Source organism: Oncorhynchus clarkii, chromosome 31, assembly GCF_045791955.1.
Source record: "Oncorhynchus clarkii lewisi isolate Uvic-CL-2024 chromosome 31, UVic_Ocla_1.0, whole genome shotgun sequence".
In the NCBI taxonomy this organism is placed as follows: Eukaryota; Metazoa; Chordata; class Actinopteri; order Salmoniformes; family Salmonidae; genus Oncorhynchus; species Oncorhynchus clarkii.
The window spans coordinates 18,923,317-18,948,981 of NC_092177.1; the positions used below are offsets into that span (position 1 = coordinate 18,923,317).

A 25,665-nucleotide genomic window follows, 5' to 3' on the forward strand; every position below is an offset into this window, starting at 1 on the left:
CCCCATCCACACACCACTCGCTATGCCTATTCCCCCCCATCCACACTCCATTTGCTATTCCTATTCCCCCATCCACACTCCACTTGCTATGCCTATTCCCCCCATCCACACTCCATTTGCTATTCCTATTCCCCCATCCACACTCTACTTGCTATGCCTATTCCCCCCATCCACACTCCATTTGCTATTCCTATTCCCCCATCCACACTCCACTTGCTATGTCTATTCCCCCCATCCACACTCCATTTGAAATGCCTATTCCCCCCCATCCACACTTGCTATGCCTATTCCCCACATCCACACTTGCTATGCCTATTCCCCCCATCCACACATGGTATGACTATTACCCCCATCCACAATCGAAATGCCTAATCCTCCACTCCACACTGCACTTGAAATGCCTATTCCCCCCATCCACACTACATTTGCTATTCCTATTCCCCCATCCACACTCCACTTGCTATACCTATTACCCCCATCCACACTCTACTTTGCTATTCCTATTCCCCCCATCCACACTACATTTGCTATTCCTATTCCCCCATTAACACTCCACTTGCTATACCTATTACCCCATCCACACTCCACTTGCTATACCTATTTCCCCCATCCACAATCCACTTGCTATGCCAATTTCCCCCATCCACACTTGCTATGCCTATTGCCCCCATCCACACTCCACTTGCTATACCTATTCCCCCATACACACTCCACATGCTCTATATATTCCCTCCATCCACACTTGCTATGCCTACTCCCCCATACACACTCCACATGCTTTGCACATTCCCTCCATTCACACTTGCTATGCCTATTGCCCCCATCCACACTCCACTTGCTATACCTATTCCCCCCATCCACACTTGCTATGCCTATTCCCCCCATCCACACTTGCGATGCCTATTCCCCCCATCCACACTTGCTATGCCTATTCCCCCCATCCACACTTGCGATGCCTATTCCCCCCATCCACACTTGCTATGCCTATTCCCCCCATCCACACTTCACTTGCGATAACTATTCCCCCCATCCACACTCCACTTGCTATTCCTAATACCCCTATCCACACTCCAGCTGGTCTCGCTCTAATGGTGTAGAGCCGCTCTTCGGTGGACAAAGGTCGTCCGTAAGGGATGTGATGCTGCTGGGAGTGGTAGGGAGTTGGTGGCAGCTCGCTTGTCCTCCAGGGCGGAAGCAAGGTTTTTAAGGACTTGGTTGTGACGCCAAGTGTAGCGTCCTTGGGTGAGGCTTGTTTTACACCCTGTGAGAATGTGCCTGAGGTTGGCTGGCATGGAACAGAGGGCACAGTCCGGATCTTCACCATACCATTGGTGAAGATTAACTGGTGTCGGAAGGACGTCATATGTTGCTCTGATGGAAAAGCTCAACCGCCTCGCTTCCATGGCCCACAGATCCTTCCAGCTGATCGCTCTCTTCTCCACACTGTCCCATCGAGTCCACTGTCCCTGTTTGGCAAGAGAGACTGCCTTGGCCCACCTTGCAGCCTCCTCCTGATGGCGTACTTCCTGCACTACCATCTTCCGCCGCTCTGGTGCAGTGGCCTTACTCCAAGCAGCACGGCTAGTTAGCCCAAGGCCTCCTCTCCCTTGCTAAACATGACCCACAATGTCAGCATGTCTGAGGGCTGCTGTTGCCTCCTGGACTGCTTTTCCTGGCCTCCATTTGCGCCCAGTTGCCAAGGTCGGCACATTGTTTCTCACCACTGGGTCTTGAGATTCATTCAGTGTCATCTGGAGCCTGGTTTTTGCACACTTGAATTCCTCTGTTAGACTGGTGAGGGGCAGCTTGAGGACACCATCTCCATAGAGGCCTATGGTGGTAAGGCATCGTGGAACTCCGAGCCACTTCTTTAAGTAGCCTGTGACTCCTCTTTCCATCTTCTCCACTGTTGAGATTGGAACCTCATACACTGCTAGGGGCCACAACACCCGGGGTAGGAGACCAAACTGCAGACACCAGGCCTTTAACTTTCCAGGTAGCTGGGTGTTGTCGATGGACTGTAGGCTACTACTGATGTATTTGCGCAGTTGTTGCACCTGGTCTTTGTCCTTCAGGCTTGCATCATACCACCTTCCAAGGTGTTTTACCGGCTGCTCAGACACTGTTGGGATTTGGTTGGAGAAATGGTACATCCCGCCATTATACCTACATTCAGGCACTGCCATGAGGTGGTGAACTCTGAGGTGGTGAAGCAGAACTGCAGATCCAGGAAGTACGACTTCACCAGGGTTGTGATGGTGTCCGGTATGTGGACAAATCTGAAGGCTATACCTATTCCACCCATCCACACTTGCTATGCCTATCCCCCCCCCCCATCCGCACTTGCTATGACTATTCCCCCATCCACACTCCACTTGCTCTGCACATTCCCCCCATCCACACTTGCTATGCCTATTCCCCCCATCCACACTTGCTATGTCTATTCCCCCCCATCCACACTTGCTATGCCTATTTCCCTCCATCCACACTTGCTATACCTATTCCCCCCATCCACACTTGCGGACAAATCTGAAGGCTATACCTATTCCACCCATCCACACTTGCTATGCCTATCCCCCCCCCCATCCGCACTTGCTATGACTATTCCCCCATCCACACTCCACTTGCTCTGCACATTCCCCCCATCCACACTTGCTATGCCTATTCCCCCCATCCACACTTGCTATGTCTATTCCCCCCCATCCACACTTGCTATGCCTATTTCCCTCCATCCACACTTGCTATACCTATTCCCCCCATCCACACTTGCTATGCCTATTGCCCCACATCCACACTCCACTTGCTATGCCTATTCCCCCCATCCACACTCAACTTGCTATGCCTATTCCCCCCATCCACACTCCACTTGCTATACCTATTACCCCCATCCACACTCCACTTGCTATTCCTATTACCCCAATCCACACTCCACTTGCTATGCCTATTCCCCCATCCACACTTGCTCTGCCTATTGCCCCCATCCACACTTGCTATTCCTATCCCCCCATCCACACTTGCTATTCCTATCCCCCCCATCCACACTTGCTATTCCTATTACCCCCATCCACACTTGCTATGCCTATTCCCCCCATCCACACTTGCTATGCCTATTGCCCCCATCCACACTTGCTATGCCTATTCCCCCCATCCACACTTGCTATTCCTATTGCCCCCATCCACACTTGCTATGCCTATTCCTCCCATCCACACTTGCTATGCCTATCCCCCCCATCCACACTTGCTATTCCTATTACCCCCATCCACACTCCACTTGCTATTCCTATTACCCCTATCCACACTCCACTTGCTATACCTATTCCCCCATCCACACTTGCTATGCCTATTCTTCCCACCCCCACTCCACTTGCTATTCCTATTCCCCCCATCCACACTTGCTATGCCTATTCCTCCCATCTCCACTCCACTAGCTATTCCTATTGCCCCCATCCACACTCTAGTTTGCTATGCCTATTCCCCCCATCCACACTCTACTTTGCTATTCCTATTCCCCCCATCCACACTCTACTTTGCTATGCCTATTCCCCCCATCCACACTCTACTTTGCTATGCCTATTCCCCCCATCCACACTCTACTTTGCTATGCCTATTCCCCCCATCCACACTATACTTTGCTATTCCTATTCCCCCCATCCACACTCTACTTTGCTATGCCTATTCCCCCCATCCACACTCTACTTTGCTATTCCTATTCCCCCCATCCACACTCTACTTTGCTATGCCTATTCCCCCCATCCACACTCTACTTTGCTATGCCTATTCCCCCCATCCACACTCTACTTTGCTATTCCTATTCCCCCCAGCCACACTCTACTTTGCTATTCCTATTCCCCCCATCCACACTCTACTTTGCTATTCCTATTCCCCCCATCCACACTATACTTTGCTATTCCTATTACCCCCATCCACACTATACTTTGCTATGCCTATTCCCCCCATCCACACTATACTTTGCTATGCCTATTCCCCCCATCCACACTCTACTTTGCTATTCCTATTCCCCCCAGCCACACTCTACTTTGCTATTCCTATTCCCCCCATCCACACTCTACTTTGCTATGCCTATTCCCCTCATCCACACTCTACTTTGCTATGCCTATTCCCCCCATCCACACTCTACTTTGCTATGCCTATTCCCCCATCCACACTCTACTTTGCTATGCCTATTCCCCCCATCCACACTCTACTTTGCTATGCCTATTCCCCCCATCCACACTCTACTTTGCTATGCCTATTCCCCCCATCCACCCTCTACTTTGCTATGCCTATTCCCTCCTATCCACACTCCACTTCTTTCTTTTCTATTCAGGTTGGACCACTGCAGAGGTTGGGATGATAATCACCCTGTGGAATCACAAAGGAAACCAAGCAGAGGAAACAAAAAATACTTCTAATGAGAAAAGATTCCTTCATCATACAACCTAGCCGCTGCAGAGAACCTATTATGGGCCTTTTAAAGTGGGGGAACTCAGGGTAGTGTGTGGCTGCTGACTCAAAGGAGGACAAGTCCCTCCCTCTGTGGGCCAAGCCCTCAGGGAACAATAGTGGACAATCTTAATCCCCAGTACCACATAATGAGCTGTAAGCTTTCCTTTCAGCACAGAAATGTCTCCCTGCTTACCGCTCTAATCACAGACAAATACCCTTGTCCCATTCACAGGCCTGAAAACCTTGTTCTTTCCTGCACCTCTCAGCTAACCCTCGTCACTCACTCCATTTTTAAGTGTTGATGAAGTTTGAGTGCTGGACGACCCGTGAGAATGGATGGATGGGACCTCATTTCTCGTTGCATTGGAGGGTTCTCGTTGAGATGCTTTCCATTTTCTGATGGGTCGGCATCTGCTTAGATGTTGAGAGGCTTTTTGTTGATGTGAGATTCTCACTGTGCTATCATGTTGGTGAGGAAGGCCCATGTTGGAGATGTGGTCTAGGAGTGGACAAATGACCAATCTCGTTCCCTCATTATTCCCAGCGAGCCGCTACACATGTTCAGAATGACTTATTGAGAACGAAAAAGACATAGCATGCTAACTGCATGAGAAATGTTCATGCTTTCATTGAGAATTTCAGCCAAAACTGTGGGTTGGCTACTTAAGTTCCATTAGGGAGCGTTTGTGCGAGCTTGACTTTCTCTGGCCCACATTTTAACATATACAACACTGCCTCTAGCCTAAAACAGAGCTTGACTTACTCTGGCCCACATTTTAACATATACAACACTGCCTCTAGCCTAAAACAGAGCTTGACTTACTCTGGCCTACATTTCAACAAATACAACACTGCCTCTAGCCTAAAACAGAGCTTGACTTACTCTGGGCTACATTTCAACAAATACAACACTGCCTCTAGCCTAAAACAGAGCTTGACTTACTCTGGCCCACATTTCAACACATACAACACTGCCTCTAGCCTAAAACAGAGCTTGACTTACTCTGGCCCACATTTCAACAAATACAACACTGCCTCTAGCCTAAAATAGAGCTTGACTTACTCTGGCCCACATTTCAACACATACAACACTGCCTATAGCCTAAAATAGAGCTTGACTTACTCTGGCCCACATTTCAACACATACAACACTGCCTCTAGCCTAAAATAGAGCTTGACTTACTCTGGCCCACATTTCAACACATACAACACTGCCTCTAGCCTAAAATAGAGCTTGACTTACTCTGGCCCACATTTCAACACATACAACACTGCCTCTAGCCTAAAATGTCAAAGTTTAACAAGGACTCTCTCCTCCTCACCAGTGTCATGATCAAATATATAATCAAGAGCCTCACATACAGTATATTGTTTGGTCATTGTGCTGCCACAGAATTAATTGTGAGCATGGGCTCAAAAAAGCTTTATTTACCAGAGCTGTGAGAAAACTTCAATATATTATTGAAACAATGTTGCGATTGTTTGTGAGAATGCCAACAGGTGTGGAAAGATTATATTGGGAAAAGGTTCCTGTGGGGGTTGCCATGGAAGCCAAGAAGGGGAGTGAGGTGTTTGTGTGTGTGTGTGTGTGTGTGTGTGTGTGTGTGTGTGTGTGTGTGTGTGTGTGTGCGCTCAAACACACATGCATGTGGGGGTCTGGGAGAGGAAGTGCATCCATCTGATGAATGGGCATATGCCTGAACTCAATTTTATACACAAATTGTAGTCTCACCCATTCATTTCTAATTACCGGTCATCTTTGACTGGGAACACCACAGGTGTACAAAAGTTAAATAAAACACCCAAAATGTAATGAAAATCATCAAAGTGTATTTTGTGTGTTCAGATGCTCTGTGTGGACAACGTCACTTATGACAATCAGATTAAATGAACTACATTTTTCAGAGAGAAAACTTGTAAATCGGTCCAAATCGGAAAATTTGGGGTAGGTGCAATGTAAAACAAAAAAATGACAAGGGTTTGACTGAGAGGACTAACTAGTGTTTCCAAGTGGCCACACACCTCTCCAAAGTGTGCACAGTTTCTAAGTCATTTCAATGTACTTTCATGACTCAAAGAAGAGTCTTCAACTTTAAGGTGTGTTTTTTTTTTATAGCTCTCCTAGCTGTGCCATTGAGGAACTAGAGCAAGCACCGTTGTTTTCTTTGGAACAAAACCCTGCATCCCCACCTTTACACAATTACTTTTGTTGTTTACGCAATCCAAAAACGGTCCAACGGTCCATTAAAAATAGCAATCTGGGTCAGGTGGGCATAATTTGAAATCTTGTTCTACTGCCAACATGACTAGCTAAGCTATAAAATACGATCTTACAGTGTTAGGCTTTCACAAGGCAATTCAGAGAAGCAGATCGTAATTTTGGTGCGCATAGAATGGCGTCATTCGTGGTCCACGTAACATTTTCTTCACAATTGAACACACATAGGCTCATTCTGTTCAATGCAACCCAGGGTATAACCCCATGTCAAACTGCACATCAAACATAGTGATCATAAACGTTGACACTATATATTACTTGAGTTTTATTATATGGAAATGTGAAGTGCACATTTGGAATCATAGGTGTTTGGCTTGCTTGCATGACATCAAAGCGGTATTTATTAGAATCATCAACGTCTCATCTTTCAAAATACATTGAGTCCTCGTAGTTTACAGCATTTCCCTCAGACAGCAAAACATTTGATAAAGTTGCCCAATTACCAGGAGGGATGGGGGAAACTTCTTGTCGAACGGTGCTCAAGTTCAGAATGGCGTCAGTCAAAACCCATACAGAGCTGTCAACTGCAGAGCCTGAGCTCCGACTTCATGTATAGCATGTTACTGTACAGCCACTGCATTCGAATTAAGGTGTTTATCAGTGTTGAAATCTGACATTTTCAACTCGTATACGGGTAAGAGTGTAAAGGGTTAACCCATACAACACTGCCCCTAACCTCAAACAGAGCATGAAGACATCCAGAAGAAAACAATAGACCCGAAACCAATTCAACTCCTGAGAGAAAGAAGACTTCCAGCTGAAGCATGTAGCGCTCTGCCAGGGAACCTTTCTTCCCTTTGAGTGGCCGGTCAGCGAGGGAAAGGGAGAGGGCTGGATGAGGAATCCATTAAAACAGAATGACAGCTAATCGGCTTAGGGAGAGCTGCTCTGTGGCCGAACCAAATGAAAGATTTTGGTTCCAAGACTCCATGTTCCATTTAAGCTCCCAGTGGAGCCGCATGAGCCCCCGATGGGGAGACAAACGACCAGCCACTTCAGGGATGAGGGGACAATTAAGCGCTACAAATGAATAAGCCCACTAGCCAGATCAGCTTTGAAGATGCATCAACTCTCTTTATTCTAGAGAACATTCCTGTAATAAAAGTGTTTCAAAGTGTATGTTTTTTTAACATTTATTTAACCAGACAAGTCAGTTAAAAACAAATTCTTATTTTCAATGACAGCCTAGGAACAGTGGGTTAACTGTCTTGTTCAGGGGCAGACAGACAGATTTTTACCTTGACAGCTCGGGGATTCGACCTTGCAACCTTTCGGTTACTAGTCCAATGCTCTAACCACTAGACTACCTGCTGCCCCGATACTGTGACGTTGAGCTAGTATTTTCTGGTGTCTGCCTGCATAGATCTCATCCATTCTCTCAAACTTGTTACCGTTTATCTGTGGTCAGTGAATTGATCCAGGACCATGATGTGGGCCCATGACAGTGCAGCCTCCTCTCCAGCCCACAGGAACAGGCAGGCGTGAAATGGAAGTCTGGACCCCCATGCCCCTGTGCCTTGTGTGTGTGTGTGTGTGTGTGTGTGTGTGTGGGGGGGGGCTCTGTCCCTGCCTCACAGGTCTGTTGCTGTTTCCTTTCCGGCTCTTTGAATAACTGCTTGCAAATAGCTTTGAAACCCAAAGCCCCACTCCCACCTGTGGCATGGCAACCCCTCTGGACTGCTATGTTGACATTTGTGTTGTTTTCTTCATTTCCGCTGTGCTGTTTCCAAGGGGAGTAGGTTCTCTAACAATGTGATAGGGAGGCAATGTTATCAGCTGGGGGGATAGGATAGCAACGGTCTAGTTAACATTGTAGGCACAACAATCTGGCTCAACTAAACACTATGCGATATCACTATGGTCTATCTGTGGCTATGGCTGCAAAGAATAGTGCTTTTTAATGAACTGGCATGGACTGAAGTTACACTAAAAAGATCTTAGCTATGTGTGTAGCTTACTGCATGTATACTACTCCCTCAACACACGGCATTTCTAACTTTTACGATGTGAGAAACAGGTTTGTGAATTCTAACATGAGGGAGAGCAGAAGCTCTGTCTGTCAACTATGATTTCTTCAGCTCTGCCACACCCTGTAACCCTGTTCCCCTTTCTGTCCCAAATGGCACCCTATCCATTTCTAGTGCACTACTTTTGACCAGGGCCGATAGGGCACTTTAAAGGGAATAGGGTGCCATTAGGGAAGCATTCTCTGTAACACTGTTCCCCTTCCTGATCCTTCCCCACTACAGACTGCTAGTCAACCCCTGGTTCCTGACCACCCATTCGCTCATACCACCCCACCATCATGGCAGGCAGGCCTGTGGACACATGGCCAGTGAGGATTAGTGGAGCACAAGTGAAGACAAATTTACCCAGCCACACGCCACAAAGGCCTCGTTAGCACATGAAGGGGAGGCAAGCGGGGGGGGGGGGGGGGGGGTCAACATCAGAGAGCAGCTTCCCAGCTACCAACACTACCCCAACGCCCAGCTCTCTGAACCAAGAACTAAAGAAAAAACGCCAATCCTATCCTCCCCCTTCCTGTCCACCTCTTGCAATGGTAGCGTGGCTAGAAGTTCAATAATTAAAAAAATGAAAACAGATGTGAAAACACTACAAAGATGCCAGATTCCAGGTATAAACATATATCTAAATTAAATCACCAACTATTCATTTCAAATAAATATTTTCCCTTCCACATGAAGTCAAAATCAAACGGAAATCAGTGAATTACAGTAAAAGCCCTTTGTAACTTGACCACAGGATCTGAGTGCAGACCATGGAACAGCGTTCAGCATTCAACCCTCTGTGTGTGAGGGAGGGAGGGACAGCCGCTGTTTGAGGCCCTACACTTTGGGTTCTTTCTTCTCCCTGTCTGATGAGACACCAGATTTCTCAATAAAACTGCAGTAACTCGAGTCAATGCCTCCGAGCACTTTTCAATTTATTCAACATCTAATGGGATATCGTGGAGAGCATCCATGAAGGTTGTGATATTGGTGGTAATATGATCTGTTTTTTTCGGTTCTGCACGGAGAGAGCTGTGGAATTTGACACTTGCGTCATGGTGCGGAGCGAGAGAGAGAGAGAGAGAGAGAGAGAGAGAGAGAGAGAGAGAGAGAGAGAGAGATTAAGGAGAACAGGCAGGTCCAGAGAGTTTGTTCCCAGTTCATTTACCTTCTCGCAACATTTCTTTCTCTGTGTGTTTTTCAGTACAGACTCAAGGTCTGTGTGTGTGGAGCATGGATACAGTGTGCCTGCCTGTAAAGAAAATAACATTCTGAGAATTACAATTGCGGGACAGGACACCCTTGCGATCCTCTACCATATGCAGTAATCGTTACACCTCAACAGATGTAAGACACATGACCAATAGTGTGTTATTAACTTGCATTTAAGATTAGTGTCTCTAGTACCACACATTCAGAGTTCTTACAGCAATATTCTTACTTACAAGGAATAACAGACCGTTCCAGAGCCTATCACAGTTGTGCACATAAAGGACGGACATATATAGAAGGCAGAGAGAGTGACATTGACCTCTCACTCCAACAATCACCAGCGTAAACACAAGTCACCAGGCAGTCATGCACTCTAACCAGCAGCAGTCACATTCTGGTCAGATTAACCAGACTGATCCAGGGAAAAAAGTGTTTATTTTAACTACTGTTACTAGTAAAAAACATGCCTCGATATCAGTCAGGCACATCCCTATTTGGACACAAAATGTGACCTTCAGAGTTAACTTTGTTCCTGTATTGACACCCTGACATAAACCCTGGAAGCCTATCCTGTTCAACTCCTGAAAATGAAAACTAAATGTTGCTGCTGGTAGAGGTTATCACTTCTGCACTATCTGTACAGTATGTCTACACCCCATCCCACTGGCAGCATGTGAGGTCAACAGAACCATCATAAACAGTACTGTCAGGTTACTGAACCGTACTGTAGACGAGTTGGTACAGCGAAACATTTTTCCCATAACCTTTAGAGTACAATGATACCCTGGGTTAATGGTAAGAGAACCAAGTGTATAGAGAAATAGATACAGTCTGCCTGTCTATCCCTCCTGGTCCAGGATCAGTCTATCTGCCTGTCTATTCCTCCTGGTCTAGGATCAGTCCCAGATGTTGGCTCAGTCTGAGCTTCTAGCGCCAGAGTAAGCTGCAAAAATCACCATAAATCACATTGTGTCACTTCCAACCAGCTCCCTACACACACACACATCTCTATCCAACACTCCTTTCTAGTCACGCTTGTGTTGTCATCACATTAATAAATCCGGTAGTGTCATTCACGATGGTGCAGTATACAACTTTATAAATATGAGAAGTAGATTTGTGAGTACAGTACAAGCTGTGGGTCCCATCATGAAGCCATTCTCCATCTCACTTTGTTCCTCTACATCAGTGGTTCTCAAACTCTTTCACTCAGAATCCCCTCTTCCAGTGTTGAGGAACTTTCACTCAGACCCCCCTTTAGCCAGGCCTGCTAGAAAACTCTGAGCTTGGTGATAGAAGCCCAGATCAACATGTGCTCCTATTACGTGAGCCCAATCCTCAAAACTGATCAAACCCCCAGACAAAACATTTGGATGCCAGAGGCAGCAGGCATTAGTAAACAAACTGGGATGCTCGTGTGGCAAGAGGAAAAATAAATCTGTCATCATGGCAGCCTGCAGTGTTTCATTCACATATGAGTAAGTGAAGGGGATGCAGCGGGTGGGAGGGGGGGGAAGGGAGGGAGGGAGGACACGGCCTGCCACTGTCCGATGAACAGCGATGCCTTTACTTGTGTTTTTTGCGGTAACGCTTGGCGCCTCCTTTTCCTAGGTCCTTGCGTCTTTTTTTATTTTTTGTTTGTTCTTGTTTAAAGTGCTTTATCTTGATTGCACAGATACATCATGTATTTAAAAAAACATAAAGTTGGGTTATATTTCATAATAGATGGGTTAGCTGACAACGTCACGAAAACGATGCACACGCTTGAATGGGGCAGAAGTCTGAGTTGTGATTCTGGATGGGCAGATACGGTAGCTACCAACAATGACAAGAAATTGCAATGTGGGGAATCGTAGTGGACTCGTTTCAGCTAGTTTAATATTTTTCCTGATATCATGTCTTGTTTTGAGGTGTTTTGACTGATTTCATGTCAATGCTAATATGGGAAACAATTTGCTTGCTAGCTAACAAACAACTGTAACAATGTATTCATTGGGAAAATGTATTTATGTTTTCAATAAACATTTGAGACTAAATATAGTTTACACATTGTCAACAATCGAAGCCAACCCAGTCTGTTTTGCCCTATAGTGGCGCACGCATCGATTTTGTTGCTAAACAACCAACCCATCTATATACACATTCAATATCAACGACTACCAGCTGGATGGGCGAAGGGTTCCAACAGACTCCTCTCATCACCGGTCAGTCATCAACACCAGGATAACACTGAAATAATGCTGCTGGGGTGGGGAGATTACAGTATGTACAACCTCCCACTCATTTCAAGACGGACCAACCGTGGTCCCACAATGGTTGAAAGACTGAGCCAGATGCAACGGTCAGAAATTAGCATCATACAGTGCATTTGTAAAGTATTCAGACCCCTTGACTTTTTCCACATTTTGTTGTGTTACAGACTTATTCTAAAATTGATTAGTTATTTGTTTCTCATCATTCAACACACAATACCCCATAATGACAAAGTGAAAACAGGTTTTTAGAAATGTTTGCAAAAAAATAACAGAAATACCTTCTTTACATAAGTATTCAGACCCTTTGCTATGACACTCGAAATTGAGCTCAGGTGCATCCGGTTTCTATTGATCATCCTTGAGATGTTTCTACAACTTGATTGGAGTCCACCTGTGGTAAATTCAATTGATTGGACATGATTTGGATAGGTACACACCTGTCTATATAAGGTCCCACAGTTGACAGTGCATGTCAGAGCAAAAACCAAGCCATGAGGTTGAAGGAATTGTCCATAGAGCTACGAGACAGGATTATGTTGAGGCACAGATCTGGGGAAGGGTACCAAAAAATGTCTGCAGTCATCAAGACTCTTCACAGAGCTGGCCGCTTGGCCAAACTGGCAATCGGGAGAGAAGGGCCTTGGTCGGGGAGGTGACCAAGAGCCTGATGGTCACTCTTACAGAGCTCCAGAGTTCCCCTGTGGAGATGGGAGAACCTTCCAAAAGGACAACCATCCTGAGGGGCCCCCGCTGATCCTCAACACAGGGGACCTGTGTATGTGCTTAGTCCCCTCCTGTACTCCCTGTTCACTCACGACTGCGTGGCCAAGCACGACTCCAACACCATCATTAAGTTTGCTGAGAATAAAATGGTGGTACAGCTGATCACCGACAATGATGAGACAGCCTAGAGAGAGGAGGTCAGAGACCAGGCAGTGTGGTGTCAGGACAACAACCTCTCTCTCAAAATGAGCAAGACAAATGAGATGATTGTGGGCTACAGGAAAAGAATGGCCGAACACACCCCCATTCACATCGACAGGGCAGTAGTGGAGCGGGTCAAGAGTTTCAAGTTCCTTGGTGTCCACATCACCAACAAACTATCATGGTCAAAACACACCAAGAAAGTCATGAAGAGGGCACGACAACGCATTTCTCCCCTCACGATACTGAAAAGATTTGGCATGGATTCCAAGATCCTCAAAATGTTATACACCTGCACCGTCGAGAGCATCCTGACTGGTTGCATCACTGACTGGTATGGCAACTGCTCGGCCTCCGACCGCAAGGTGCTATAGAGGGTAGTGCATGCGACCCGGCACATCACTGGGGCCAAGCTTCCTGCCATCGAGGACCTCTATACAGAGGAAGGACTACAAAATTGCCAAGGACTCCAACCACCCTAGTCATAGACTGTTCTCTCTGCTACCGCACGGCAAGCGGTACCAGAGCGCCAAGTCTAAGTCCAAAAGGCTTCTTAACAGCTTCTACCGCCAAGCCATTCCAATTTATAACATTTTTGACATGCGTTTTTCTGGATTTTGTTGTTGTTATTCTGTCTCTCACTGTTCAAATAAACCTACCATTAAAATTATAGACTGATCATTTCTTTGTCAGTGGGCAAACGTACAAAATCAGCAGGGGATCAAATACTTTTTTCCCTCACTGTACATGTACATATTACCTCAATTACCTTGATTAACCTGTACCCCCGCACATTAACTCAGTACTGGAACCCACTGTATACAGCCTCGTTATTGTTATTTTATTTTTAGTATTTTAATTTTTTTCACTTTACTTTATTTTGTAAATATTTTCTTAACTCTTATTTTTCTTAAAACGGCATTGTTGGTTAAGGTCTTGAAATCAAATCAAATCAAAGTTTATTTGTCTCGTGCGCCGAATACAACAGGTGTAGAGCTTACAGTGAAATGCTTACTTACAGGTTCTAGCCAATAGTGCGAAAGAAAAAGGTGTGTGTGTGTGTGTGTAGGTAAGTAAAGAAATAAAACAACAGTAAAAAAACATTTGAAAATAACAGTAGCAAGGCTATATACAGACACCGGTTAGTCAGGCTTATTGAGGTAGTATGTGGGTAAGGTTAAAGTGACTGTGCATATATGATGAACAGAGAGTAGCAGTAGCGTAAACGAGGGGTTGGCGGGTGCTGGGTGACAATGCAGATAGCCCAGTTAGCCAATGTGCGGGAGCACTAGTTGGTCGGCCCAATTGAGGTAGTATGTACATGAATGGATAGTTAAAGTGACTATGCATAAAAGATAAACAGAGAGTAGCAGCAGCGTAAAAGAGGGGTTGGGGGGCACACAATGCAAATAGTCCGGGTAACCATCTGTTCAGGAGTCTTATGGCTTGGGGGTAAAAACTGTTGAGAAGCCTTTTTGTCCTAGACTTGGCACTCCGGTACCGCATGCCATGCAGTAGTAGAGAGAACAGTCTATGACTGGGGTGGCTGGGGTCTTTGACAATTTTTAGGGCCTTCCTCTGACACCACTTGGTGTAGAGGTCCTGGATGGCAGGCAGCTTAGCCCCAGTGATGTACTGGGCCGTACGCACTACCCTCTGAAGTGCCTTGCAGTCGGAGGCTGAGCAATTGCCGTACCAGGCAGTGATACAACCGGTCAGGATGCTCTCGATGTTGCAGCTGTAGAACCTTTTGAGGATCTCAAGACCCATGCCAAATCTTTTTAGTTTCCTGAGGGGGAATAGGCTTTGTCGTGCCCTCTTCACGACTGTCTTGGTGTGTTTGGACTAGAGGTCGACCGATTAATCGGAATGGCCGATTTCAAGTTTCCATAACAATCGGAAATCTGTATTTTTGGACACCGATTTGGACGATTTAAAAAATATTTTTTACACCTTTATTTAATCTTTAATCTTGTCAGCTCGGGGGATTCAATCTTGCAACCTTACAGTTAACTAGTCCAACTCTCTAACCACCTGATTACATTGCACTCCATGAGGAGCCTGCCTGTTACGCGAATTCAGTAAGCCAAGGTAAGTTGCTAGCTAGCATTAAACTTATCTTATAAAAAAACTATCAATCAATCATAATCACTAGTTAACTACACATGGTTGATGATATTACTAGTTTATCTAGCGTGTCCTGCGTTGCATATAATCGATGCGGTGCGCATCGTTGCTCCAATGTGTACCTAACCATAAACATCAATGTCTTTCTTAAAATCAATACACAGAAGTATATATTTTTAAACCTGCATATTTAGCTAAAATAAATCCCGGTTAGCAGGCAATATTAACCAGGTGAAATTGTGTCACTTCTCTTGCGTTCATTGCATGCAGAGTCAGTGTATATGCAACAGTTTGGGCCGCCTAATTTGCCAGAATTTTACGTAATTATGACATAACATTGAAGGATGTGCAATGTAACAGAAATATTTAGACTTATGGATGCCAACCGTTAGATAAAATACGGAACGGTTCCGTATTTCACTGAAAGAGTAAACGTCTTGTTTTCGAGATGATAGTTTCCGGATTCGGCCATATTAATGACCTAAGGCTCGTATTTCTGTTTGTTATTATGTTATAACTAAGTCTATGATTTGATAGAGCAGTCTGACTGAGCGACGGTAGGCAGCAGCGGGCTCATAAGCATTCATTCAAACAGCACTTTAGTGTGTTTGCCAGCAGCTGTTTATGACTTCAAGCCTATCAACTCCCGAGATTAGGCTGGTGTAACCGATGTGAAATGGCTAGCTAGTTAGCGGGGTGCGCGCTAATAGCGTTTCAAACGTCACTTGCTCTGAGACTTGGAGTAGTTATTCCCCTTGCTCTGCATGGGTAACGCTGGGTAACGCTGCTTCGAGATGGCTGTTGTCATTGTGGCTGTTGTCACTGTTGTCATTGTTGTCAATGGCTGTTGTCATTGTGTTCCTGGTTCGAGCCCAGTTAGGAGCAAGGAGAGGGACGGAAGCTATACTGTTACACTGGCAATCCTAAAGTGCCTATAAGAACATCCAACAGTCAAAGGTTCATGAAAGACAAATGGTATAGAGAGAAATAGTCCTATAATTCCTATAATAACTACAACCTAAAACGTATTACCTGGGAATTTTCAAGAGTCATGTTAAAAGGAACCACCAGCTTTCATATGTTCTCATGTTCTGAGCAAAGAACTTAAACGTTAGCTTTCTTACATGGCACATATTGCACTTTTACTTTCTTCTCTTTGCATTATTTAAACCAAATTGAACATGTTTCATATTTATTTGAGGCTAAATTGATTTTATTGATGTATTATATTAAGTTAAAATTGGTGTTCATTCAGTATTGTTGTAATTGTCATTATTACAAATAAATAAATAAATAAAAATCGGCTGATTAATCGGTATCGGCTTTTTTTGGTCCGGTATGCAAATTGGAGTGGGTCTAGGGTTTCTGGGATAATGGTGTTGATGTGAGCCATGACCAGCCTTTCAAAGCACTTCATGGCTACAGACGTGACTGCTACGAGTCTGTAGCACTCACTGTAGTCATTTAGGCAGGTTACCTTTGTGTTCTTGGGCACAGAGACAATGGTGGTCTGCTTGAAGCATGTTGGTATTACAGACTCAATCAGGGACATGATGAAAATGTCAGTGAAGACACCTGCCAGTTGGTCAGCACATGCCCGGAGCACACGTCCTGGTAATCCATCTGGCCCCGCAGCCTTGTGAATGCTGACCTGTTTAAAGGTCTTACTCACGTCGGCTACGGAGCGCGTGATCACACAGTCGTCCGGAACAGCTGATGCTCTCATACATGCCTCAGTGTTGCTTGCCTTGAAGCGAGCATAGAAGTGATTTAGCTCGTCTGGTAGGCTCGTGTCACTGGGCAGCTCGCGGCTGTGCTTCCCTTTGTAGTCTGTAATTCACTGCTCAAAAAAATAAAGGGAACACTGAAACAACACAATGTAACTCCAAGTCAATCACACTTCTGTGAAATCAAACTGTCCACTTAGGAAGCAACACTGATTGACAATAAATTTCACATGCTGTTGTGCAAATGGAATAGACAACAGGTGTAAATTATAGGTAATTAGCAAGACACCCCCAATAAAGGAGTGGTTCTGCAGGTGGTGACCACAGATCACTTCTCAGTTCCTATGCTTCCTGGCTGATGTTTTGGTCACTTTTGGTGCTTTCACTCTAGTGGTAGCATGAGACGGAGTCTAAAACCCACACAAGTGGCTCAGGTAGTGCAGCTCATCCAGGATGGCACTTCAATGTGAGCTGTGGCAAGAAGGTTTGCTGTGTCTGTCAGCGTGGTGTCCAGAACATGGAGGCGCTACCAGGAGACATGCCAGTGCATCAGGAGACGTGGAGGAGGCCGTAGGAGGGCAACAACCCAGCAGCAGGACCGCTACCTCCGCCTTTGTGCAAGGAGGAGCAGGAGGAGAACTGCCAGAGCCCTGAAAAATGACCTCCAGCAGGCCACAAATGTGCATGTGTCTGCTCAGACGGTCAGAAACAGACTCCATGAGGGTGGTATAAGGCCCAACGTCCACAGGTGGGGGTTGTGCTTACAGCCCAACACCGTGCAGGACGTTTGGCATTTGCCAGAGAACACCAAGATTGGCAAATTCGCCACTGGCGCCCTGTGCTTTTCACAGATGAAAGCAGGTTCACACTGAGCACATGTGACAGACGGGACAGAGTCCTGCCTGCAATATCCTCCAGCATGACCGGTTTGGCAGTGGGTCAGTCATGGTGTGGGGTGGCATTTCTTTGGGGGGGGACGCACAGCCCTCCATGTGCTCGCCAGAGGTAGCCTGACTGCCATTAGGTACCGAGATGAGATCCTCAGACCCCTTGTGAGACCATATGCTGGTGCGGTTGGCCCTGGGTTCCTCCTAATGCAAGACAATGCTAGACCTCATGTGGCTGGAGTGTGTCAGCAGTTCCTGCAAAAGGAAGGCTTTGATGCTATGGACTGGCCCGCCTGTTCCCCAGACCTGAATCCAATTGAGCACATATGGGACATCATGTCTCGCTCCATCCACCAACGCCACGTTGCACCACAGACTGTCCAGGAGTTGGCGGATGCTTTAGTCCAGGTCTGGGAGGAGATCCCTCAGGAGACCATCCGCCACCTCATCAGGAGCATGCCCAGGCGTTGTAGGGAGGTCATACAGGCACGTGGAGGCCACACACACTACTGAGCCTCATTTTTACTTGTTTAAAGGACATTACATCAAATTTGGATCAGCCTGTAGTGTGGTTTTCCACTTTAATTTTGAGTGTGACTCCAAATCCAGACCTCCATGGGTTGATAAATTTGATTTCCATTGATAATTTTTGTGTGATTTTGTTGTCAGCACATTCAACTATGTAAAGAAAAAAGTATTTCATAAGAATATTTCATTCATTCAGATCTAGGATGTGTTATTTTAGTGTTCCCTTTATTTTTTTGAGCAGTGTAGTTTGCAAGCCCTGCCACATCCGACGAGCGTCAGAGCCGGAGTAGTATCATTCAGTCTTAGCCCTGTATTGACGCTTTGCCTGTTTGATGGTTCGTTGCAGGGCATAGCGGGATTTCTTGTAAGCTTCCGGGTTAGAGTCCCGCACCTTGAAAGCAGCATCTCTACCCTTTAGCTCAGTGCGAATGTTGCCTGTAATCCATGCCTTCTGGTTGGGGTATGTTCGTACAGTCACTGTGGGGACGACGTCCTCGATGCACTTATTGATAAAGCCAGTGACTGATGTGGTTTACTCCTCAATGCCATTGGAAGAATCCCGGAAAATGTTCCAGTCTGTGATAGCAAAACAGTCCTGTAGCTTAGCATCTGCTTCATCTGACCACTTTTTTATAGACCGAGTCACTGGTGTTTCCTGCTTTCATTTTTGCTTGTCAGCAGGAATCAGGAGGATAGAGTTGTGGTCGGATTTACCAAATGGAGGGCGAGGGAGAGCTTTGTACGCATCTCTGTGTGTGGAGTACAGGTGATCTAGATTTTTTTAGATTGGTAGAACTGATTTAAGTTTTCCTGCATTAAAGTCTCCGGCCACTAGGAGCGCCGCCTCTGGGTGAGTGGTTTCCTGTTTGCTTATTTCCTTATACAGCTGGCTGAGTGAGGTCTTAGTGCCGGCATCTGTCTGTGGTGGTAAATAAACAGCCACGAAAAGTATAGCTGAGAACTCTCTAGGTGAGTCCTGCTTGCTGTTGTTGTTGAATTTTTTTTTGTCTAATCGGAGGTGAGTGATCGCTGTCCTGATATCTAGAAGCTCTTTTATGCCGTAAGATACGGTTGCAGAAACAATACGTACAAAATAATTTACAAATATCGTGAAAAAAACCACAGTAACAAATGGCAAATAGCTAATAACAAATAGCACAATTGGTTAGGAGACCGTAAAACGGCGGCCATCTCCTCCGGCGCCATTTTGGGCACTTCACACAAATGCAATTTATCACATTTGATACAAAATTTGAATGAATACTGGGCCATAATAGCAAGCTAAAGATACTTGAGCCCTATAGTCATAAAAGTCTATAATCAGCCTTGCTTCACCTCTGAGCCTTGCTGGGTCCCAGTGGCTGACACCTGCATACAATCAGTGAGGCTTTGGCTCCCCGTGATCCCATTGGCCAGTGCACTGATATCTTCAACGTAGTAACAGATATGCAATGAGAAAAAAATGCAAAAGGAATCTTTTAATTTCCCTAAGTGTCGTCATGTAACTCTCTTGACTGGCTTCTGTAACCGGATCGAACAGTAAATCTTTTGTGCGATAGTCCCGGTGTGGGTTAGACTTTAGTCCCGGTGTGGGTGAGACTTTAGTCCCGGTGTGGGTGAGACTTTAGTCCCGGTGTGGGTGAGACTTTAGTCCCGGTGTGGGTGAGACTTTAGTCCCGGTGTGGGTTAGACTTTAGTCCCGGTGTGGGTTAGACTTTAGTCCCGGTGTGGGTGAGACTTTAGTCCCGGTGTGGGTGAGACTTTAGTCCCGGTGTGGGTTAGACTTTAGTCCCTGTGTGGGTTAGACTTTAGTCCCGGTGTGGGTTAGACTTTAGTCCCGGTGTGGGTTTGACTTTAGTCCCGGTGTGGGTTAGACTTTAGTCCCGGTGTGGGTTAGACTTTAGTCCCGGTGTGGGTGAGACTTTAGTCCCGGTGTGGGTTAGACTTTAGTCCCGGTGTGGGTTAGACTTTATTTCTGGTGTGGGTTAGATTTTTAAAAAGGTGTCAGTCCCGGTGTGGGTTAGACCTTGCCTTTTCAACCATGCCAAATCATTTTTGGGACCAAACAAGTGAAGCATGGATTCATCTATGTTCCCATGTTGGATTCAGAGTTCACCAAGCAGACTGGTTGGGCTAATGAAAATACACTTTGCCTGTTTCCATACTAAGTGGACCTCAGTGGGGATCTCATAGCTTAATGCTCCTATTACATGACCTACCGTCTTCTGGGGTCAAATCCACGATTCATGACGGTCTCCTTCAAAGCCAACACGGCAGGAGGCACTGAAGTCTAATTCTGCATCTGCACAATTATGTGACCCTACCCTAGTTAACGTGTACGTTCCCTGACTGCAAAATACATGGAAGTCAAATTGGCGGCCCCCTTTGAACACTTCTTATTTGTGCCACGTAAACAACATGCCGCCCGGGCTTGGTTTAGGAGGCGAGAGGAGGCAAGCCAACAAATAAAACAAGAACAAGTTTTAAGAAACCTGACTAAACAGCATCTCCAGGCCTGTGTCGGTGCTTCAAACACAGGCTGGCACCCAGAGCACCCTGGCACAGGCAGGGGGAGGGGGAGCAGCTGCTGCTGAGGTCATCTGGGCAGCTGCCTATTTCCACACCTCACAGGCCCAGCCAGCCAACACTGGGGCCCAGACAGCCATCATTGTAGCCCGGCCTCCACGCTTCAAATAACTACGGCAGACCTATTCTCCATTCAGACTCTCTCTCTCTCTCACTCTCCCCTCTTGTGTTACCATAAAAAATGTTTTACTCTGCATTGTTGGGAAGGGGTCGTAAGCAATCATTTCACGGTAAAGTCAACACCAGTTGTATTTGGCGCATGTGACAAATAGAAACTAATTTGATTTTCTCTTTCTCTCTCTCTCTCTTCAGTCGTGACATTTGTATTTGAGTGATCTGATTAGTCGTTTATTCAAGCACCACTACACTCCCACAAGTCACAACTTCTCGACCAATCCAGAAGTTGACACGTTCACACAGCACTAGCAAGCTATCCTGAGCAAAAAGAAGCGTCCATCAAGCTACTCGCTGTGTTATTTATTTTAGGGGAAATGATTTACAAAAGTAAACTTTCAATAGTGAACATACTATCAATATACTGGCTACTGTTGATAGTCGACAAAAAAAGCTATAAAAATACACTATAGCATCTGTCTTGGCTAGCCTACTGTAGCCAGCTTGATACTGCTTTTGGAATCACAGTTCTCTTAAAGGTGCAGCATCCTATTTTGAGATGACAAAAAATATTCTGAAAGTGACATACTTTAGAAACTATAATGAATGCAATTAATACAATGCAATTCTTAAGAATAGAGTAATGACTTGCATTGCTAAATTCTATTAAACAGGTTTTTAATACATCATTCTAAACAAAAGAGGCTGCAGGTAGCCTAGCGGTTAGCGCATTGTGCCAGTAACCAAACGGTTACTTGTTCGAATCCACAATCCGACAAGGTGAAAAATCTCCAAGGCACTAATAATGGTAGACCCTGGCCGTGACCCCACTCTCCAAAGGTTGATTAAGGAGAGCTGGGATATGCAAAAAATATTTTATTTATTTATTATACATATAGCCTCATTAATAGCTGCATATAGAGAGAAAGCATGCCAACCTATAGGCCCTGCATGACCCCAATGCATTTAGAAACTATACCATGTCCGTGCCAGTAGAAATTCTGTTCGGGCCAGTAGATTTTTGGTACCATTCCACTGATTCCGCTCCAGTCATTACCACAAGCCTGTTCTCCCCAATTAAGGTGCCACCAGCCTCCTGTGGTTAGCACTGTGGTTGATTTATAGTGAACAGAGCCAATGTGAGGGTCCGTTAGTACTGAACAGACCCAGTGTGAGGGTCCGTTAGTACTGTGGTAGTGAACAGAGCCAATGTGAGGGTCCGTTAGTACTGTGGTAGTGAACAGAGCCAATGTCAGTGTCCGTTAGTACTGTGGTAGTGAACATAGCCCAAAAGGCACCCTAATTCCATATATAGTGCACTACTTTTGCACTATATAGGGAATAGGGTGCCATTTGGGATGTAGCCAATATGAGGCTGAGGGTGGGTCCGTGGTAATGGCTTCCCTCCTTTTTGAGTCTGATTTACCACCAGTGGAGTTAATTACCCTCCTTCCTTTGTCCCAATGGCAGCCATTCTGGCCACGCAGCCAGGGGCCACATACGCTGAAGCCCAGTTCCTGCTGTTTAAACACCGGCTCTGTTTAGACTGATGGAGAACTTGTTTGTGTTCCCAAAGACGGCAATAATTGTTGCCAGTTTGGTTTTTTTACAATATCAGTTAAGTGTCTACAGACATCTGTCTGAGCATGTTCATTCCAACATTTCCCTGAGTTGTTAGGACACTAGTCAGACTATGAATAATGACCAGCTAAAGAAAACAACCTCTCAAGATAAAACCCTGGCATTGGGAATGAGCACGCTCCACACTGGCCTCGAACACACAAAGTCACACACAGTCAAACTCACTCATATGCAAGCACACACGTTCAAACCAAAACAATCTGAATAGGAAAAGCTCTCTCTCTCTCTCACTCACACAAACACACACACACTCATCCGTGGCATGAGGGTTCAAGTCCTTAAATAGTTGGGGTTTGGAAGGAGGGAGGGCAATCACAAGACCAGCCCATGGATGGATGACCCCCCTCCATCCCAGCGTCCATCTCTCCCCAGGACACCCTGCCAAATTAGGCCCTGATTCATTAGGCAGACAGCCTCAGACATGACATGGCTTATAACCATCACACCTGAACACAGGCAGGCACCACTCATAGACAGGGCTGGGGGGTGGCTGGGGTCACAGAGAACCAAGGAGGAGGAGAGTAGTAGGGTTATTATTTCTGTGTCTTATTGTCCAATTTCACTGGTTTCTGGCCTGGCGTCAGGGTGGTGGTGGTGATTCTCTAACAACATGAATGGAGCCATTCCACTGATAAGAATGATATGAGGAGAACCACTAACCAACCAACCAGTGGTAGAGCAGCCGTGTGAAATCATAAAACATATTAGATCCACTTGGCTCCCGTCGAGGTAGAGGAGGAGATACTGTACTGACTGTGTAGTAGTGGATAGCTTGGTTTCAGGTCTGTTCGTGCTGTCTTGGTCATTGTCACACCCCAAGACAATAAACAGATCTGGGAACCGGCAAATTGGATGGGAGGGGGGAGGAGACTCACCGACGACGATGAGGGTGTAGTTGATATTGACGCTGCCGAAGCCATTGGTGGCCTTGCAGATGAAGGTACCTGCGTCTTCGGCCTCCACCTCTTTGATGCGCAGTGCCTGCCGAAGCACCCGGAAGCGCATCCAGCCACTGTGGATGTTGCGGCCATCCTTTGCCCACATGATGAGTGGTGGAGGGTCGCCCTCCACGGGGCACTGCAGCTTCATGGTGCGCCCGATTCGCACCGTCTGCCGGTGGGCGATCTTCTCTGCCACGTGGGGAGGGCCTGGGATGAGAGGGAGACGTAACAGTGTTATAATGGGACCTACAGTAGATTACAGACAACTGAATCAATCAGTAATATGCAGCTACAATGTTTGCTACTTCAGGTAAATATGGGCTGCCATACAGAACAGAACAATGCTGAGCCTGGTACTGACTATAATTTGAACTGAGATCAACCTTCTGCCATACAGAACAGAACAATGCTGAGCCTGGTACTGACTATAATTTAAACTGAGATCAACCTTCTGCCATACAGAACAGAACAATGCTGAGCCTGGTACTGACTATAATTTGAACTGAGATCAACCTTCTGCCATACAGAACAGAACAATGCTGAGCCTGGTACTGACTATAATTTGAACTGAGATCAACCTAACATTAACATTAAACAGAAGCTGGTGTGCTCTGATCTGAGGATTAGAAAAACAATGTCTGTGAGCAGATATTAAGATGAAATAAAAGGTAGAGTGGGCAGGGGGAATTTGAGGGGGTGATTTAACGAGGGAGGGAGAATAAAATGCGTAGGAGAGCGGGAGAAAGGCAGACAGAGAAATAAAACACAGAAAGGATCTGTGGTCTTCTGTTCCATCTCCATCTTCTCCTCTTAAATACATGTTGGATGTGGAGACCAGCAGTCTAGAATAGTCCCCTGTGAGCAGCACGTCTAGATCAGTCCCCTGTGAGCAGCACGTCTAGATCAGTCCCCTGTGAGGAGCACGTCTAGATCAGTCCCCTGTGGGCAGCACGTCTAGATCAGTCCCCTGTGAGCAGCACGTCTAGATCAGTCCCCTGTGAGGAGCACGTCTAGATCAGTCCCCTGTGAGCAGCACGTCTAGATCAGTCCCCTGTGGGCAGCACGTCTAGAACAGTCCCCTGTGAGCAGCACGTCTAGAACAGTCTTTCTGAATAAATCACATCACATTTCCACCGGGTTCAGTCCCTGGGCACCAGAGGTCAACACGTCATTACTGCCTTGTAACGTGCACATCTTCAACCCCTTGTACAAAGTCAGCCCTTCCAATTGCCAAAGTGACATGTGTGAGGAAAAATGCTAAAAATGCAACATTTCTGACTACAGTACAACTAGTGTTTCATGTGTTTAGTGTTAGCCATCCATAGTGGTGTGCAGTGATGTGTTGAGCGAGGCTTTAGTGCTAGCTTCTCCAGCCCACACACTACAGTACATGGCACACTCCCTGGAAGCAGTCTGGAGGCAGTCTAGTCTGCAGGCAGTGTGATAGTTTCACTTTTTATGTCTGTGGGAAATGGTAACCACAGTCCCTTGTCCGCATGCCACAGCTCCCTCCTTACTCTTCACTGGGTTGTTTGTGTGCTGGTCATACTACTGTTTGTGTGTGTGTGTGTGTGTGTGTGTGTGTGTGTGTGTGTGTGTGTGTCAGTATCACTATAATGTGCTCCTTGGTTAGTCATTATTACAGGGTTAAAACTAAGGTGCCCACCTGAGTAACACCAGACAGAAATCCTTCCCTCCACCATGCTGTGAGTCATGCTCATGCCCGTTAGCGTAAAGCTAATTCCAGATTTGATTAATATGACTTGCATGAAATGTAACTCGATGGAGCCTGCATAAATTTGATTTGGTGGGTCGTTAGAGAAGCATTTTTGGCTTAGTTGAAAAGTTTTGCCGTTCTCACTCAAACAATGGCTGTTCAGCTTTAACTGTCACTGTTATGTCCGTTGTTGGAATGAGACCAAGGTGCAGCGTGGTAAGCGTACATCTTTCTTAAATTTTTATGAATACCAAAAAAACTAAAAAAAGATAA

General features: G+C 45.9%; 1 protein-coding gene across 2 annotated transcripts in view; it reads right to left on the bottom strand.

The window, feature by feature from the left end:
* The window catches only part of LOC139390649 (fibroblast growth factor receptor-like 1), a 92,924-nt gene that overhangs the window by 27,211 nt on the left and 40,048 nt on the right, over positions 1-25,665 (bottom strand). For both annotated transcript variants that reach the window (XM_071137918.1, XM_071137917.1), the window contains exon 3: positions 23,610-23,882. In XM_071137918.1, the coding sequence (XP_070994019.1) occupies positions 23,610-23,882 (273 nt within the window). The remainder of the gene's footprint in view (positions 1-23,609; positions 23,883-25,665) is intronic.